This window comes from Zootoca vivipara, chromosome 13 (assembly GCF_965207765.1).
Source record: "Zootoca vivipara chromosome 13, rZooViv2.hap1.1, whole genome shotgun sequence".
Classification (NCBI taxonomy): domain Eukaryota; kingdom Metazoa; phylum Chordata; class Lepidosauria; order Squamata; family Lacertidae; genus Zootoca; species Zootoca vivipara.
Genome location: NC_142596.1, coordinates 37293457 through 37313771, shown reverse-complemented (window position 1 = coordinate 37313771; position 20315 = coordinate 37293457). Strand labels below are relative to the sequence as shown.

Sequence of the window (20315 nt, the reverse complement as noted above, 5' to 3'; positions counted from 1 at the left end):
CTACCCATAGAGGTGTGCCTGGCTTTTTCACTATACAGCTTTTGGGGAATGCTGGAGATGCACCTTTTTACCCTCACCTTTGACATCCAAGATGTGTGTTTTTCAGAGCCCACCTGTCTTTAATTGTGAATTTTAAATTGTTGTAAACCACCTTGGGGCCTGCTGGCGAATGGATGCTTAACAGCAACAACAGGCACATCTGGGAAGGAAAAGCTGCCACATGTTTACTCTGAAGCATTCAATTCAGCTGAGCCAACTCCTAAATTTGCATGCACAGGATTGCAATCTCATCGTCTCTTTTGAAGAGGGGAAATGGAAATAACGATGGACTAAGGCAGAGGTTTTAAAACTGTGGTTGCCCACCTGGTGCCCAGAAATCTCCACATGGTTGCAACTGAACCCACAGCAGTAGTAAAATGTGCCTGGGAAACTTCAACCACTGGATCCAAGTCCAAAGTTTTTGGATATTTTGTAGTCAAAGACAGTCCTGAAACTCATATATGACAGTGAGGAATAGAGGGCAGGGCTCCATCTGATCAGGAAGCCTGTTTTTCCACAGTCCAATTGGGTGGAGTCCTGCTTATGCATGCCACAGACATGCCTTTGAGCAAGCTGCTGCCCATGTGCCAACTGCTGTGCAGAGAAGAGACCCATAGTACAAAGCGGATTGTGCCTAGCACCAAAAAAGCAAACAGGAACAAGTACAGCTATACTCCCCAAAAATATGCACAAGGAACTAGGGTGCCAATGGAAAATCAAGACTAGTTTATTGACGTCCAGGCGCTTTTTAAGGTGTCCTTGCATTTACACAGAGGGTTAGGCGGAGCCAGTGTTTCAAAAGCCTGCATTTCAGACAAACCACACAGAGACACACCTCTTTACAATGATGTAGTGGAGGAAATTTTATTATCTGGAAACGTATAACTGCGAAACCCAACACTGGGTGCACAACTTTGATGCCGGAGCATACAGATTTTTTTATTTTTATTTTTACTACTGGGAACACAGGAGTGCCTGACATTTTGCTGTTATTTGTATAAACACAAACAGTCTCACACTCCAATACCAGGACACGACAGCAATCTTTTGAGATTCAAATTACATCCAAGGATTTCTCTGCACTTACAATTAACCCCACAGTGTATTAATCTACCTATATATGAGATTAATATATATAAGCATGGGAAATTGAAAACTCTTGCTCCATATGTATGAACATGTCAAGTCTTATAAATAAAACATCCAGTGAAGAGAAAAAAGTTACCATTTCTAGTTCATATTTATACATAAAGTACTCTAATGGCAGAATGGATGGAAAATTGCACATGAGCTTCCCCCAAGCCTTGCCTAGAGGGCTTGAGGCAGCTCATCCTGTTTAATATTGAAGTACACACAAGACAGACGAGTCACTAACATACATTGCGCATTTACAAGAGATCAACTACCAAACTGATGACAACTGTACACATTGTGGAGAGACCATTTTCATTCTGGAGATTAGTTTGTTTTTTCAACTTTTTTCTTAAACACATCATACTCTGATTTTTTGATATATTTTTTTACTTTGTGGAAAGGATAAGGGCAACAATGAGGCCATAGAGACCCAAGACTTCAGCAAAGATCAAGATCAGGATCATGCCCACAAATAACCTAGGCTGTTGTGCCGTCCCCCGTACGCCTGCGTCACCCACAATGCCGATGGCGAAGCCAGCAGCCAGTCCACTGAGGCCTACGCTCAGACCAGCACCCAGCTGAAGGAAGCTCCTGCGGGTGAAGAACAAGGGAGACAAACGTTTAGCAGCGAAAACAAAACAAAACCAACCACATTGAGACAGCCCAGTACTGTTCTTATAGGAATGGCAGGACAAACGCATTCAGAAATTTCCGGGAAAGCCTTTTCGGCCCAATCAGCATTCCTAGACTATGCAAGCATTCTGCCTTGATAAGATTCTGCCCAAGTTATGGCTGCTGTGCAGTGATAAGCAGTTTTTCCTGCTATTCTAGCTCAGTTAAGAGCAGACGTTGGCAACGTGCGGCCCATGAAGACCATGTTACCGGCCCATGAGCCACCCACTTGGCGAGTCCCCTGCTTGCTGCGTTAAACCAGCACACTGCAGTGCAGGGACTCATTGAGCGATGCTGGAAATCACGTCTGCGCACGCGCAGATACCAGAAATCACTTCTGCACATGCCCAGATGCCGTAAATCGCTTCTGTGCAGGCACGATTTCCAGCATCTGGGCATGCACAGAAGCAATTTCTGGCACCGCAGACATTCGCAGACGCGATTTCTGGAGTTGTGCTGCACCGGTCCAGCCCACAGAAAATCTCCACAGGAGTGATTCGGCCCATGGCCGATAAGCCTTGCTGACCCCTGTTTAAGAGCTTTGTTAAGAAGTCAGCTTCAAGTAACCATGTCTAACAGGACTGGGAAGACCACCTTCATGCTTAGTATTAGTTAACAATTAAACTGTGGGGATATGAGATTTTAAATGGTTTTAATTGGCATCCTGTCTTATCAAACTAATTTCCACTCAGAGTAAACCTAACGAAAATGGGCATGATTTAATTAGGCGCATTAATTCCACTGCATCTACTCTTGAGTAGGAACTTGGCTGGATACAACCCTTTGTTTTTTTAATTGCAATGTTTTGCTGCTCTGTTGTTTGTTGTCCTGGATGCCTTTGGGGGGGAACAGCAAGATATAAATTTAATAAATAATATAAAAGGGGGATTTTGAGCTATTCACAGTTGCCAAACAGACCAATTTTAGTTGCAGGAAGTTCCCATTTCCTGCCCCTTTGAAAAGCAAAGGACAAGGTAGCCCACAATTAGCTATATAGTGGTACCTTGGTTTAAGAACAGTCCTGTTGACAAACAATTCGATTTATGAACTCCGCAAAACTGGAAGTAGTGTCCCAGTTTGCGAACTTTACCTTGGTCTAAGAACAGAATCTGAATGGTGGAAGGGCACTGGCGGTGGGAGGCCTTATTAGGGAAAGCACACCTCGGTTTAACAGCAGTTTCGGTTTAAGAACAGACTTCTGGAACGGATTAAGTTCATAAACCAAGGTACCACTGTATAGACTCTGGAGACTGCTCTGTGGCTACTTTTTCACTACAGCCATACCTCGGTATAAGTACGTCTCGGTTTGAGTACTTTCAGTTTAAGTACTCCGCGGACCCGTCTGGAATGGATTAATCCACTTTCCATTACTTTCAATGGGAAAGTTTGCTTCAGGTTAAGTACGCTTCAGGTTAAGGACGGATTTCCAGAACCAACTACACTCATACTTCGGGTTAAGTACACTTCAGTTTAAGTACTCCATGGACCCGTCTGGAACAGATTAATCCACTTTCCATTACTTTCAATGGGAAAATTTGCTTCCAGAACCAATTGTGTACCTAAACCAAGGTACCACTGTACTTTCAGGAGTTCCTAACAAAAGCAATCTTGTTGCAGTTCAATCTTGTTGCCACAAGCTTTGCTTTAAAGTCTGGATGTTATGCTAGAGAAACAAGTCCCTTGGAATAGCCTGCATCTGAGTCGGCAGATCTTCAACAGTGACAACCAAAAGCCCAAGAAAGAAAACCTTGGAGGAAAAGTAAATAGCCCAAAGTGGATAGATATGGCATAAGTAACAAAATTAGTGCAAATATTTGTGTTTGTTTCATTCATACAACTCTGCTTTGTTAGCAATAAAGTTCTCCATTCATAACGGTTCTTGGCAAGTTATTAACAACTTTCTTTGGATGGATTTTTAACTAGACATCCAGATAGCCATCAGCTACTACATGCAAGTTCTTACATGATCTCATCAGTTCCTATTAATATTAGTTCTATTGTTCTAGTAATGAGCCACAGTTAAAACAGAAACTATAGTAGCCAAAATGCACTCATAGTTGATTATTTCCTTACAGGGCAGATATGCCCAGTAGGAGTCACAGGCTTGTTACAACTTCTCATGAAAGTTTAACACAGATTGGGTTTCAGCTCATTCTAGGTACATAATGCAAGTATCCGTGCCTGTTTAAGTCTAGTGTAGCAGCAAGAGATTGGTTTACAGACATGTTTCAAATTAAGCATCACTGAATAATTCAGTGCTTCACTACTGCACCACATGTCAGAATTATTACATCTTAAAGTATTTTGCCTTATCCAGTTTGAAGACTTGGAGGGCCCCTCCAAGCTTTCAAACCGCACATAGCCCAGTTGGTTCAAGTGAGCAGTCAGTTCTGCAGATCAAGGGAGGGGGCCTCGTACTATTGTTTCAACAACAGCCTTAACATGCTGTATGAAAAGCTAAAATTGAAAGAGTTTGCAGTATTATTACATGAGGGCTTGATGTTCAGAAAAAATCCCCCCCCCCCGCCCCAGCATGTGCTGAAAATAATACCTTTTATCCCGGTCATTACCAGAAGGCATTTGACAGTTGAATCCAGCTGGTTGAACACCTTTCTATCACAATGCTAGAACTTAAGTCTTAAAGCAGAGGGACTCTACTAAATAATGATGGGCCACTGTAAGCACAGAGCCCAGTGTTCCCTTGAGCTTGCAATTTCGACTGTACTTATACAAAGTTGTGCCAGACTCAATCTGAACAAGATGGATTGATTTTGAAGCTATGCTTCTCTATGTTGAGTATAACCTACAAGGACATACCTGGAAATAGCTGGGGCCTTTAGCAAATTGGACCCCACAGTTGCTGACGTCTCTCCTATTTAACCTACATCTGCTGTGTTATTAACTTGGTTTTTAAAAGCTATGAGTAGCACGTATTAATGCAAGTGCTGCCAAACATTACATGGCAACCATTTTCCAAATGGCGCTATCATTAGTCAAGCATGGCAACATAACCAATAAGGGTTATCATTTGCATATAGAACATTCTTGCTTTTTTGCACCTTAGATTTAAAGGAACTGAAAAGCGTATTCTCTTATGGATGTACTCCCACATGCTACACAGCCACTGAAAAACCTGCAGCTGACATGCCAACTGGCCATTTCAGTGATTTTTTAAAATTTCAGCATAGCTCACAATGCAGAGGACTCAAAAAGAAAACTTACTTGTACAGTGGCATTGCAGGTATGATGGAATTGGCAATAAGGACTGCCACTACCAAGCCGTAGATTGCTATAATACCCGCCATGACAACAGGAATGATTGACTTCATTATCAGCTCTGGTCGCATAACAGACATGGCTGCAATGCCTGTGCCGCTCTTTGCTGTGCCATAGGCAGCTCCCAACGCTGGAAGGAAGAAGAGAAAAGCCAGATGTGAGTCTTGCCAAGCTTACTGTACCCTTTTAATACAAAAGAACGAGGGACATTTTTGGCACAGAAATCAGCACTGTGTAAAATTATCTTGGACTTTGGTTAACATGCAAAATTATAATATGAATAAAATACAAAATCACACTATGGGTATGAATGTCATACATACATAGAACACAGTACTATTTTACAAATATTTGCAATTTACAAATTACAAGAATTTCTAAACTTCTGACCATGTAGTCCATCAGCTGCTTTTTAACAGTAATTATTGTGTGTCCTGAGCAGCAATGTAGCTTCACAAGTTACAAGTTAGGCTTGTGTACAATGTGCCAAGCAAGCCAGGTTTCAGAGAGACCACAATACTATATTATCCACACACTGTGACTAAGATATTTGTTTCTAATTTAGGGGCCACCGCCAGTAGATTCGAAGTAGAAATGGTAGACAAAGCATAGTGTCAAGAATTATTGTGCAAACAGCAACAAGACTATATAAGTTTTAGCTACCGCACAGGTAGCTGACTACAATCTAGGGCAGGCATCCCCAAACTGCGGCCCTCCAGATGTTTTGGCCTACAACTCCCATGATCCCTAGCAAAGAGGACCAGTGGTCAGGGATGATGGGAATTGTAGTCCAAAACATCTGGAGGGCTGAAGTTTGGGGATTCCTGACCAACATTCTTGATGCAGCACTGGAAGCAAAGAATAGCAGCATCTAATTGTTTTACAACATGGCCTCAGCTTTCGTGTCCCCCACCAACTTATGTAAATGCAGCCTGTTATTTTCAGGTGGCCGTCTGTAGCCATTTGACACACCTTTCTCCAGAAAATACAAAGCCCCCCCCCATTCAGCCCTAAGCCCTATTTTAAGGTAGAAAGTTGAACAGTATCCTAGATAAAAGGATGACAAGTTTCACTCGAGACATATGCTGGTGGCCAAAGCATTAAATGGCTTCAGGACTTTTTAGATAGACTGTCACTTTACAGTAGTGTTTTGCCCCTCTTCCTGAGCCCATGGATCCAGGATGCTCAATTACATTAATATGTGCCAAAATGGCTTCATCACTAGAGCTGGCTGATTTAGTCTTGCATCACCAATGGAGCCTCTGATCCATGTACCACAAATGCAACTAAATCTAGTACACCACTTTAAGCTGATCTAATGTAGCTTATCTGTGCTTCTGATGTACAGAAACTATCTACTTCAAAGGAAGATCATAAAGGATCTAAAATAAAGACAGTAACATGTTATGGCAGTTGTAGTTTTTGCACTGCCAGATTGCAGTAAGGCTACAGTATTCTTCCAGAGTCTCATCCCAGGAATGCAGAAATTTTAAAGTCCAGTCTTAATTGCAATGCTTTGCTTTTAAGTAGTTTTGACCTGCGTAAATATAATGGAGCAAAGTTCTCAAACCTGAAACCTGTAGTAAGGTTGCAAGATATCAGCTTGTTTATTGGCTGTAAATTAAGCCTTAATTAAGCCATCAGCATGTTTACATGACACTTTCCTGGGGTAGTGCAGCACTTGGCTCTTCCCTACCATAAACTCTCCTTTGGAAAAGTGGAGTTGGAAACAGTTAAGTGTCAGCGGTGTTTGTGCCAGCCTTATGTTACAGAGCGCCTGTTCAGACACTTTCATGTGCATAGAAAACCAGCTAGGGAATGTTTCAGTTCTCTTTTTACTCACTAAAAAAAAGGCATGGTGACCACCTGAACACAACTGCTTTTATAGGGTTTCCTCCAGGGTCCATTTTTACCACTTAATAGGTGGCCGAAATCCAAAACAATCATGTACTATTATGGGCTTGATACTAGGAATCTAAAATGTATTATTGGGATTCAGGTGGTAGCTTCAGCAGAAGTCTAATGGATGATTTCAAATTTTATCCAAGTGTCATCTATGCACCACCTTTGTTCACTTCTCAAATTGTGAATACTGTGACCACCTAATCACTATGAACACTTCCCATCTCACTGAAGGACAAACAAGCTTCTGGACATTAAATTGGAACAGCTAGTTTAAGTACCAGATGGTTGGTGAGCAAGTAAGTGATCTGTAATTGAGCATCAATAGAAGTGAAATGACATGAAGATCTTTATTGGGGCAGTGAAGCGATTCCCCTACCCCCAAGAAGTGTATTTTTGCGCAGATACTGCTTTTGGGGGGGGGGGGAGATTGCTGGTTACCTCTTACATAAGCAATACATCATGCATCTTTCAAAATAGTAATATTGTTTTAAATACAGTGGCACCTCCGGTTGCAACCGGATGACCGCTTCTGTGCATTTGCGCGGGACAGTTTAGTGCTTCTGCGCATGCAACAAAAGCCGGAAAAATACTTCCAGGTTTCCCACATTCACACCCTGAAGTTTACGTATCCAGAGGGATATGTAAATGGAGGTACGGCTGTATTTAACAAATTTTGGCAAGGATCCAGGGGGCTAATTTAGGCAAGCTTACGTATGCTTGATAATATTTATCCCCACCCCCACCCTTTGAACAGAATACTTTTTCCATTATCAAACTGACTTTTCAAACCTCTGTTTTACAAGCAGTTGGTAGGTACTGGAGATTGCTGCTTGGGAAATAAATCCCTTAATAGTGATAGCCATTTGCATCCTGGAATGCAAACAAACATTTAAACAGGTAGCATTTAACCCTCAATACCAGATGTTGGGGACACACAACAGGGGAGTGTTGGCTCTGTGATCTGCTTGTCATTTCCCAGAGTTATTTGATTAGCTATAGAGAGGACAAACCCTTGATTTGATCTAGCAAGGCTCATTTGACAGATATAAAAAATACTGAAACCATCCTTACCAGTGTCATCAAGCAATCAGTATGCATTCATTTAATTTGAAGTGATAAGCTTGCTTTAGGTTGGTCTACCCCAGGCACCCCGAAACTGTGGCCCTCCAGATGTTTTGGCCTACAACTCCCATGATCCCTAGCTAGCAGGACCAGTGGTCAGGGAAGATGGGAATTGTAGTCCAAAACATCTGGAGGGCCGAAGTTTGGGGGTGCCTGGTCTACCCTATGATAATGAGTTACAGCAACAGTTTGTTAGATTAGAATGTCTCTTGAATTCATTGCTATATAAGCATTTGACATATTTGATTTTGATTGATTATTTATATTTCTATGCCACTTTTCATTCAAATGAATCCCATGGTGGCTTACAAATAACATGATAGAACACAACAGAACATCAGAAATACAGAATAAATCATGTGGAATAATTAACATATCATCAGTGAAATGATTACAATCCATAACAGTTAACAAAACAAGAAAAGATCACCACAATTAAAGCAAAAGTCCTATTATATGATTAACAGATCAATACAGCATTTATAATCTATAAAACAATATTAACATTAACAAATAGCAGCCAAAAAAGAAATTACCGTGAGCACTGCTAAGTTCACATACACACTCTCCATACACCCATGACTCAAACTTTCACTCTGTTCTGCTCATTAAAATAAGTATACATATAATGCCCATGGCAGCAACTCCTTCCTGAAGGTTCCTCGGGCCCCCGGAGGTGTAGCAGCACAGTTGAAACCAACCACCCCAGATGGCAAAAAGTTCCCCTCTCTCTTCTCTCTGGATACAGCTCTTATGAAGACTCATAGGGCAAAGCAGGTAGAAAAAACCATTACCTGCTGGCCGACACAGTCTCTCGCCCCTCACTACTGTCATAGTTAGGATCATACTATTACAATCATATTAGGCTACAAACATCAGGTTCAGAAGATTTTTAAAAAAAATCCTATGGTGCATGTTGTTCAAAAGTTCTGCTATGTTCTTCCCTACTTCTGTTATATAGGGGATGAAGCAAGTCAGCCTTGTTGTTTCCCCCCTCAATTGCCCCAACCCATCATTTATTGTGATGTTAACTGGACTACAGTGTCCTAATCAAAAGTACAAAAAGGCTGCCCACAGCATGCATCAAATTAGCCATTACTCTAATAAATCCAGATTCTGCAGCTCATACCGGTAAGTAGCAATGGAAGCAGTGTTAGAAACTGGGATAAAAAAAAAACTAGGAGCCAAATGGCTTCTGGGACCTGGGTTGTGGGCACCAAAACAGAATGTCTAGTCGCCATTTGGTTGGGTCGTCATGAACTAATACGAAAAGCTCGTAAGTGACACATTGTTAATATCACATTTTAGCAGAAATTGTTAATATATGTTTAATTTGGTTTACAATAAAAATATTGATACATACCATACTTTTTTAAAACACTCTACTCTTTATTGTTAAATTCCTTAACGTATTGTCTATCTTTAATACTGTATATACTTCAAGGCTTCAAAGCACATACATTTGAGTAATCCTGAGTGTCAGCCATGCGCAAAAAATGGCACCCAGACTTTGAGGTGCTTGAAAATGAAGACATGTGCCTGGCGCCCTGCTAATTTCGAACCCTGAATGGAAGTACTTAATCCTCCTACATCCAGGTAAATGTCAGCCAAGAGTTTTGCAAAAGATAATGACTAGTCTTATGGACTCATTACCATCTTCTAAATCTGTACTTGCTGAACAGTTGTGCTAGAGAAGCTAGAAGTCATGATTAATAGCTCTATGGACACTGGAGTACTGTGTCCAGTTCTGGGCACCACAGTTCAAGGAGGATACTGACAAGCTGGAACATGTCCAGAAGAGAGCAACCAAAATGGTCAACGGCCTGGAAACAATGCCTTATGAGGAATGGCTTAGGGAGCTGGGTATGTTTAGCCTGAAGAAGAGAAGGTTAAGAGGTGATATGATAGCCATGTCGAAATATATTAAAGGATGCCATATAGAGGAGGGAGAAAGGTTGTTTTCTGCTGTTCCAGAGAAGCGGACACGGAGCAATGGATTCAAACTACAAGAAAGAAGATTCCACCTAAACATTAGGAAGAACTTCCTGACAGTAAGAGCTGTTTGGCAGTGGAATTTGCTGCCAAGGAGTGTGGTGGAGTCTCCTTCTTTGGAGGTCTTTAAGCTGAGGCTTGACAGGCATATGTCAGGAATGCTTTGATGGTGTTTCCTGCTTGGCAGGGGGTTGGACTGGATGGCCCTTGTGGTCTCTTCCAACTCTATGATCCTAGGTTTTTTAGTTTTTGATGTTGAGAAGTTTTTTGGTTTTTTTGTGGTGGTGGTGGTGGGGGCTGTAGTTGAGGTTGGCAAAAATTGCTCCATCCCTTACACAGAGGAGCCAAGTTCAGGGTCCAAGTTAACTTGTTCAGGAAAGGAACCTTGAAAAGGGTGGCTAAGGCCAAGGAAATTCCACTTTTCTGATATCCAATAATCCTGTTGGAAGATGCACTGCTATAAAAACAGAGAAATGCAGCTGGCAGAATTTAGCTAGGCACAGTAACAGCTGAACAACTCTGTCCTAAATAACTCTTTGCTTATCTGAAACTGAAGAAAAAATTGTGCAAGTAGACACAGTGAATCTTACACAGGTTGTAGAATCCACCTTTTCATGTCAGAGGCTTGCATTTTTATCATACAGTGCATACCATGATCATGAGAATTCAGAATGCTTGCCCAGTGTCTTTGCTGCAAGGAGTTGCTAAAGCTTTGTTGCTGAAGTATGTGAAGTTGTGGTTTTATGCTGGAGGCTTCCAAACAATACTTAATTTAGTTATTCTAGTAGCCACTGCTCTGAGAATTTATTTAATGACATGCTGTTAAGCCATGCACAGCTTTCATGCAGAAATATTGATTGTGGTGGAATATTGCATGGATGCCAGGAAGTTTGTGATCTATAGAAGGATTAAAGAATTAAGACACAGCCTTGTTAATTTAGTCACAAAATCAGGAGCTACTTTCAGAACCTCTAACTTGCTTGAGAAGGAAGATACTTTAGTCAAGTGTTTTCAGTTGCAGTCTCAGCTTAAAAGCCAAAGTCCCACTGCAACAGAATCTTCATTTTAATCAAGATTTATTAGCAGAATCTAGAAAGTGCTGACAAGATAAAGGCAAATGATCTACCAGTAGTCACTTCATTCTCCTTGATTCAACAGTAAGCCAGCCTTTGGTCAAGAGTCCACATGATAACAGATTTAGGAGATAGTATGTTCTTCGTGTTCAAGCAGAGCATATCCTTGCCACAATAGTTAGGAGGACTGCGCTAATACTGTGCAAATCTGAATGAGGGAAAACCTTCTTGCACCTTAGACTGAAAAACTGTCAAAAATCTTTCAGAGCTCTAAAATGAGAAATGGGCAGAAACAGCTTTAACTGGGACATATGGACAAGCCATGTGAAAATATTTACGGTAAGTGGCCTGCTCAGGTCTAAGGAAGGTTGGTAATATACAAATACAAGTCTTCATTAATTTTTACTGGAGTACAAAATCCAGTTACATTTTACTAGTTCAACCCTAGTACAGATTTCTAAATTAGAGGCCAAGCCACTTGCTATTTGGAAATGTATTTATATTATAGCAGCTTTCTAGCAAACCTAATATTTTTTTATTGCTCTAGTCTAGTTAGAAAAAAGCTTGCAATTATAGGAAGAAACCCTGCTTTCTAGCATGAATTCACATGCTGGAAGAAAATCCATCAAGGTAGCAAGCAGGTCTAAATTTCTGCACGTTAAAGAGAACACTTCCATACAAATGAAGACATAGCAACACTATAAAGGATGTAGGCATATCATACACTTCATAACATATATGCTCACCCTTCAACTTAACAGCATCTGTTGTGGGTTTTGCAGCTGGCATTTCCTAGCATTACAAAGTTGAGTTTTATTTGCCTGTACACTTAATTGCTGTTGGAAAAACCTCAGCAGGATTTTGTAGGATAAAGACATGCTAACATAGCAGTCAACCTCCTCCCTCCGCCCCACTTGCCCCACCACAGTCAACTGCTATTCTGCCTATAGGACTGAGAACCTGTTTCTAGAGACTTGACTTAGTAAGATGTGTCTCCATGGCCACAAATTTACTTACTTACAGATTTAAGGTAATTTTTTCTTAATTCTGCCAGAATGTGAAGTACTAGCACACCGTGACTTGTGCCCCACCCAACATGTAAAGCACTTTGCAACTTCCTCTTGCTAACAAATCTTGGTTGCTCAATTCTTCTTTCCATGATGTCTGACTCCTCAGTGGTTTCTTACAGCAACTTGCCATTCACAAACATTCAAAGAATGAGTTTTCCCATCCTTGGACTCTTCCTGTTTTCTCTCCCTGCCTCCAACTCCCAGTTGGGTGTTAAACAGTTCTTGCACATGGGAATTCAGATAAAAGCTTTAAAGATCTTGGCTCTATCAGTTCTTATTTAGGCAAAAATGTATTACTCAAATCTTCATTCAAATTGTGAGCAACAGTAAGCCAAGAGATCCCATTTTTGCTAGGCAAGTTTGGAGATCACTAACAGACAGAGAGGAGAGGAGAGGAGGCCTTCAATTAACTATAGTGTGAATGATGGACCTATGCCTGAAAGACCATATGGTGTTCTTTTTGGAGAGTGGGGGAGAGGGCTTCAAACATGTTTTGTGCAGTGCTTTAAAGCTAGAAGCTGAAATATCACTTAACTGGCTGGCTTTCTGGGGTTGCAGATCTGCTGTCAACAACAGTCAATACATCTCTAGCTTCTCTTAACACTCACTTCAAGTGGTATCTGAAGAAGTGTGCATGCACACGAAAGCTCATACCAAAATAAAAACTTAGTTGGTCTTTAAGGTGCTACTGAAGGAATTTTTTTATTTTACTTCAAGTGGTGGTAACAGACAGTTCCTTGTCTGTGGATCATGAAGATCCAAGTTAGTATTCGACAGATGTTTGCAAAGTTTGGGAGAAAATTGCAATGTGTTTCAAAAAGATTTTCCACCATCTTAACTGGCACAAAGATCCTCAATGGGAGGCAGGGCAAGCTATCACTTCCAAGCTTATATGAACATTTAATGTCGAGATCAGAAAAGCCAATGTGTTTTGGACTGGTTCAGCACACCTTACTTGGTATTCACACCAACAAACCCTACCGGTAATTGATTTTTTTAAAATAAAACGTTATGAGTAGGCCTCTTAGTTGCGTGGAAGCCTAGCGAAAGCTAACACCAGCACTCTGTAGGGCTTCCAGAGGCCAAAGCCAGACATCCATTCTCCTTCACACTTTCCACCCATTTTACAAGTTACAATCAGGATCTGCAAATATTCTACAGTTTACAATACTTAAAATTTTGAGGATCACAAGAACACCACCTCATCATCAATAGAAACTAGCTATTATGCAACTATGTCAGCCAGGGCTGAAAACAAAGCTTTTACTCATTTCTGTGGAAAGGAGACTTGTAGACCAACATAATATTGGATGATGGATTAATTGAAGAAACGTAGAATGAAACACTTGACAAAGTGACCGTCACATTAGGACAATGATCACAGCAATCTATGTTCATTTGTCTGTCTCAGCTTTGGAAAAAATGCAACTACATCTTACTGACATGCTCATCTACTGCAGAACTCTGTAAGTTTATTGAAGTGCAGCTTGACATGACCAGATTATAACATACTGTATGGTGTTAATGGTTGCTTATAGTTCCTAGCAGATTCCTCCTATGTCATCTTCAACCAGGCCTTTGGCTGCTTAATATTCTACATGTGTGGGGGTTTTGGGGTGTGTGTGTGTATTATTTTGTTGTTTGTTTTAACTATTTGTGTTTTTACCTTGTATGTTTACTCTGTGAACTGCCATGAGATCTTGCAATGAAGGGCAGTATATAAATCTATTAAGTAATAAAATAATAATAATAATTTAGATATGGCGTGCAGTCTCATGTGTTTGTTTCTGGTGTACTAGAATACTGTATGAGATATTAACAGTTTATGGCCAACCCGAACATCTGGCAATACCCAACTTTTGTAAGCTAGTCCTTGCTAACTGTAATGCTATTTTAAAGCTTTGTAACAATCTGCTTTTGGTAACAGCACTCTGTGAAGTTTAGTCAATCTTGTTGGTCAGGAAATTACAAAAGAAGAATCCATTTTAACAGCTGCTGCCTTTTTAAAGCAGCCCAGAAAGCTCTTGTCACACATATAAGTTTTGCTTTCATTATACTTCTCCACCATTCTGGGATCCACCCAGCTAAAGAGCAATTTAGAGATTTAAAAAAATAAAAGCTGTGCAGCTAGCCATATTGGGAGCAGAAATGTGCTCCCCAGCCAGGCAATTCCAGGTTTCACCTTTCTAAACTGGATGCACATTACTGTACAAGGAAGATTCTATCAAGTAGGAAGTTAACATGGAAATTATTGTCACCCATTTCCTTCTGCCAGTGTCTAACTATGTTACATGGAAATATTAGATAATCACATCATTCAGAGGCATCTGATAATCCAATGAAGCAGGGAAAACCCACAAGCCTTGTGATTAGAGATCAGTCACCAAATAAGTACTTTATCACAAAATATGGTTGTATGCTTGAAGGTCATGATGGCACTGGAAGCAGAAAGGTAGCACCATCACAAGGTTAGCCAGCAATGACCAGAATGAGTTTTATAAGCTGTTTACTATCATCAGAAATTAGTGTGTACAGGACCAAGATATGGGTGTTTATACAACATGGTTTCTGCCTCAAGCTGGGTAGCACAAAACAAGGCCTGAACTTAGTAGTAGTAGACTGGTCTTGCACAGCTCATGAGGAACTAAGACATAGTGTCTTATTTAAGGTGTGCCAGGGCAGTGTTCAATGACAAACCAACAGGTACTAAGCCATTCATCTTAAGACACTTCATATCCAAGTCTCTGGAATGGAAGCCTTTGACAAGTTAGCTTCTTGCTTCTCTGAAGATTAGCATTCAGTGCCATTTGCAGTTCACCAATAGACTGCTAGTTAAGTTGTCTGGGTATTTAACAGAACATCCACCAAGAACTATGCATGGTTGTCCAACATACTGTAGTTTTAATCATGAATATCTTTCCAAAAATTGATTCAATCTGCAAGTTCTATCAAACCACTTTTCAATATATGAACACACCCATCTATCTGGCAGAGGTTTTCTCAACAGTGCTCTTAACACAGCAGGACAAAAACGTCCAGGTGTTTAGCCAACTACCAGATCCGATCTAGAACAAGTCTGTCAAAGCAACTGTTCACACCTTATTGCTATTTTGTTGAGAGGTCTAGCCCAATGCAGGGAACAATACTCAATAGCAATCTCAACTTGGGGTGCTACTGACAATATGAACTTGCAATGCAAGTTTTCAATTTGCTGCTTTAAGAGACTACAGTTGGGACACTATTTTGAAATATCATGCATTCAGACTACTAAACTAGCCATCTGCCAACCCCTTTCACTATATAAATGCTTCTTACATTTAGCTATCACAAGGAACATCTGCATGTCAGATGAGGAATCTACCTCAAGGGATTCTGGGGCAGCTCAGTCTGTTGGGCCCATTCAAAAGACAGCTTTATACAGGAAGAGCAAACTGCTGAGAGGAAAACAGTATACAAGCCATCTTTCCCAAGACAACTTTGGTTGTTACTGGCCTTCTCAGAGTCACTGATCCTGGCAACACAATTTGGAAACCCCACCACAACCAGTTTCCACTGGAACAGAACCCATCCAGTTCCCCACGCTCTTCCAGAATAGATTAGAGGCAGTTGTATGTAGCTGTATTCTGCAGGGAAATGTTACTTGGCTAGAATGTGCCCTTGAACTCTGATCATGCATCTTGCATGTCTGGATAAATGACAGGGGAAAGCAGAGGAGTCAATTCCTAGAGGCCAAGATCCCTCCACATAAAATATTTGAGGAAGCCCCCCACCCCCAGTTGATGGACACTGCCACTGTGATAGATTATGAGGGGCTGGGCTTACCTCCCCTCCCCAATATTTTTATTCAACTTGTCACCCCTGGGGTGTGTGTGTGTGTAGAAATTAGCCTATTGCACAAAGTCACGAAGTAAGTCATATTAAGTTCAGCAATCTTCTTGTGTACAGTGGGAATTTATTAAACCACAGAGCCTAGGGCTTGCTGATCAGAAGGTTGGCGGTTCGAATCCCCGCAATGGGGTGAGCTCCTGTTTATCAGTCCCAGCTCCTGCCCACCTAGCAGTTCGAAAGCACGTCAAAGTGCAAGTAGATTAATAGGTACCGTTCCGGTGGGGAAGGTAAACAGCATTTTCGTACGCTGCTCTGGTTCGCCAGAAGTGGCTTAGTCATGCTGGCCACATGACCTGGAAGCTGTCTGCGGACAAACACCAGCTCCCTCTGCCTTTAGAATGAGATGAGCACCGCAACCCCGGAGTTGTCGGCGACTGGACCGAATGGTCAGGGGTACCTTTACCTTTCCTTTTGCCCATATGCTCATTTCATTTGATTTCAGTAAAATAATTCCTGAAGACAAAATCAGTGGCTAAGCTTGGTCAGAAAATACTAGTGTGCTAGGTAAGAAACAGCAATTGTCTTAACGAGAGCCATGATAGTATAGTGGTTAGAATGACTAACTAGTTCTGGTTCAAGTCTCCACTCAACCATAAAGCTTCAACCTTGGGCTAGTCACTATGTCAGTGTAACCTACCTCTCTGGGTTGTAAAAAGGGGAACGAATAAAGAACAGCCTAGAGTTCCTTGGAGGAAGAGCTATGCATCTTTTTTTAAAACAACAACAATGCTGCAGTGGATACTCTAGAACAGGCTTCCTCAAACTCGGTCCTCCAGATGTTTTTGGCCTACAACTCCCATGATCCCTAGCTAGCAGGACCAGTGGTCAGGGATGATGGGAATTGTAGTCTCAAAGCATATGGAGGGCCGAGGTTGAGGAAGCCTGCTCTAGAACTATTTAGGTGTGCAATAGCTCAGTGGAGCTTTATATGGAAGGAGATTCTCCTGGAGGCTAACTTTTAGATGGATGATTATTTTCAAGTTATGCTCAACTTTAATGGAACTTACTTCCAATTGCTACCTAAACAGCACAAGGAATTATAGTTGGCTAGATAGAGCCATGCTGGTAGTTTGATGCAATTTGTACATGGGCGTCAAGATTAACGCCCCCCTTAAGCTTAAAAGTAGCAGCAATAGTTTAGCAAGATGCATATTTTACATGGCTACAGATAACAGCAGCAGCAATGCTTGTTAGATTATCCTTGCATATTTACGGAAAGCTGCAAAGTTTAGTGTGTCTGCATTTTTCAATTAGTAACAATACGTTGAAATTCCTCTTCCAAAAACATTTACATTTGTAGGTGCTTTATATAGTGGAATTAAAGGCAATCTGACATAGCTCATTTTGTTTAGTGGTCAATCAAGCAATTAAAGACTTCTGTGGACTTTTGGACAAGTGCTATGGACAGGTTTTGAGAGAAAGAAGTGAAAGGGAAGGAGCTGCAACTGAGAGCCTAGAGCAGTTTTGTTGGCACAGCTGGCTAGCACTCTTATTAATCAAGAAGCTATTAATTCAGGACTCTGATTATTTAACCACCACTTCCCATCCAATACAGATTCTTTCAGTATGACCATGCTCAAAATTTAGGTAGCCCTTGCAGAGTGTTATTTGCATTTCACAAGCCCTCTCCGCTTAAACAGAATGGTGTGTCAGTTTAATAAAATGACTTTCAGTTGATAAGCCAACATACAGATTCAAGAATGACACCTCCAGGAAAGTCTTGTGTAGAGATAGGAAAAGACCTGGTTGGAGTTAACACAACTATTCAGTTCCAGAGCAACCCCAATGCCTTAATACGACTTCAGAGGGCAGGCCAAGCTGCATGCTACATCTCAGCAAGGATAAGCCAGATTTTGCAACCAGCAGACAGCAAGTTAATCCAAGCGCTGCACATCCATCTGACTGCCTTGTGGGAGTGCTTGCTTGGTACAAGATGGAAGATGTTTCAGCCTCACTGGCCTGGATGAACTGACTGCATGGAATCAAGACTGCATGGAATCACCTAGGTTTAGGTTAATTCATCACTCCGGATGGCATGTAGTGAAGCAGAGGAGGCTGCAACCCCCCCCCCTCCCTGCAGTCACATGGCCAGCCAGGGGCTCCTCTAGCAGCTGATACTCTTCCCCTATGACGTCACCCTCATTGCCCCTTTGCATCTCTGCTTTCCGAAACAGCAGTAGTCTCCTTTTCTCTTTCTTTGCCTCTGCTCCCCTTCCTGCCAATACCCCAATGAGCCAGCTGGTAGGAGTAGGGCAACAGAAGGCAGAGAGAACTGAAAACCTTCAAAAAGGGAGAGAATTAAGAAGAAAAAGGTAGACACTGAAGCAACGGAAGTGAGAGGCAGAGCACGTCCAGCTGGGCTGGGATTTCGCCCCCGCATTGCCCTCTCTCCCCTATCACTTGGGCAGGGACATTCCTGCAACCATAGAATGGCAAGACAAGGAGGGGCAGGCCGCCTAAGCCAAGCCCTGGAACTGGGGCAGGCTGGAGCAAGGAAGGACACCTGCCATCTCTTGTATTGAAGACCAGGATACAATATAGAGCTGGCAGATTAAATATCTAAACTAAATACATGTTGCCCCTCCCAGGTTGTAAGCAAAGGGAACCCCAGTTAAATATCTGAACTAAATACATGTTGCCCCTCCCAGGTTGTAAGCAAAGGGAACCCCAGTTAATTTTAAAGGAAAGCTTTAAAAAAAGAAATGAAAAATCCAATAATCAGCAGCATGCCTGCAGGCACTCTTCATACCCAAGCAGAGAAAGGACTCAAGGAACCACATCCCTCATTGCCCCCTCCCAATAATTCCTTCCTTTCCCTAACCACCCCACAAGCTTTCTGCAGGGGGGTTGCCAACCCTGGGAAGCAGGGGGAGGGGAGACACTAGATCATTCCCTCTCCAAGTAGGGCAGGGAAAAGGGGAAACACCTTGGCAGGGGGGAAGAGATAACGCCAGACTTGCCGCCTCCCCGTGCCCACGCCTTTCTTGCCTCTCCCAAGTCCAAAAGCAGGATAAGGAAGACGGTTTCGTGGAGAATTGCACAACACGAGCAGGAAGGTGCTGGGAGAAATGGGATGGAAGCCCCCCATTCCCCCTAAGGCATATGAGGGGGAGTGGGGAAGAAATGAGACACGCATATATATATATAAACAGGCAGCCAGCAGACGTCCTCACGGAGACACGAAAGAGCCTCAGGGTTTGGCCAAGGCAAAGCTCCCCCCCTTTCAATACTGTATAATGATCCCACTTGTCCCCCTCCCCGCTTGCGGCAGGAGGATGTGCAAAAGAGGTGAGTGGGTGGGTTGGAACCAAGTCACCCAACTGCTGCAGAGCCACCCTGGCTGAGCGGAGCGCCTTCCCCCCCGCCGCGATCAGGATGACACCCAGCCCAGTTACGCAAGGCCACACAGTAGCAGCAGCAGCAGCAGCCTCCTCACATGACGTCCTTCCTCAACAAAACCCCCACCGCCAAGCCCCACCCGTGTATCCTCGTCGGAAATGCCCCATAGCCTCACCGCTGAAGATCATGGCAGCCGAGGCACCCATGACGGCGAAGAAGCAGGAATATTCAGGAGGAGCGGTGGTGGCTGTGGACGACATGGCTGCTGAGATGCACCGAGCCGGCGGGGGGAGGGAGAGTTTTAAAAAATAAGAATAAGCAGCAAAAGGGGGATGGAGGAGGGAGGCTACGTCGGTGCCAAGCTGAGCCGGGCGAAGGGCTGGCGGCTCCTTAAGTCCTCTAGCGCCACTGCTTAGTCCTCTAGCGCCAAGCGGTATTCAAACGTCCTGACAGGCGGCGGAGGCTGCTGCAAATACGGTGGGCCTCGTTGGTTAGCGTCGGCAGCGGTGCTCTACCGGCTCCGTCCCTCCTTCTAGTCCTGCAGCTGCTTGCTCCGCCACTGCGCTCGCGGCTCGCTCTAAATACCCAGCCACCGCAGGACAAAATGGCGGCTGCCCGAGGGTCACGTGGGCCCGAGATGGGCACCTCCTCCTCCTCCTCCCCCCCTGCTCTTGGAATGTGCCAAGGGAGAGAGGGAGTGGGAAAGGGGAGGGTTTTTCATAGGGTACCACCTCCTGCTCCTCCTTCGCGGTCATTTCGCTGATCTGTGATCATGAGGACGGTTTTTATTTTGCTTTTTAGGGTT

At 42.7% G+C, this 20315-nt stretch overlaps 1 protein-coding gene across 1 annotated transcript; it reads right to left on the bottom strand.

The window, feature by feature from the left end:
• Positions 1–877: 877 nt before the first annotated feature.
• On the bottom strand, positions 878–20041 carry ATP6V0C (ATPase H+ transporting V0 subunit c). Its single transcript, XM_035130777.3, has 3 exons — positions 19686–20041; positions 5068–5251; positions 878–1764 (listed from the first exon to the last, which is right to left on the bottom strand). Exons 1-3 carry the CDS (start codon positions 19768–19770, stop codon positions 1560–1562), a joined length of 474 nt encoding a protein of 157 aa, XP_034986668.1. The 5' UTR covers positions 19771–20041; the 3' UTR covers positions 878–1559.
• Between the last annotated feature and the right edge of the window lie 274 nt (positions 20042–20315).

Coding starts and splice junctions, on each gene's coding strand:
- ATP6V0C (XM_035130777.3), bottom strand. CDS start 19,770: ATGTCGTCCACAGCCACCACCGCTCCTCCTGAATATTCCTGCTTCTTC. Junction 5,252..19,685: donor GGCTGCCATGATCTTCAGCG/GTGAGGCTATGG, acceptor TCTTCCTTCCAG/CGTTGGGAGCTGCCTATGGC. Junction 1,765..5,067: donor CCTGCAATGCCACTGTACAA/GTAAGTTTTCTT, acceptor CTTCACCCGCAG/GAGCTTCCTTCAGCTGGGTG.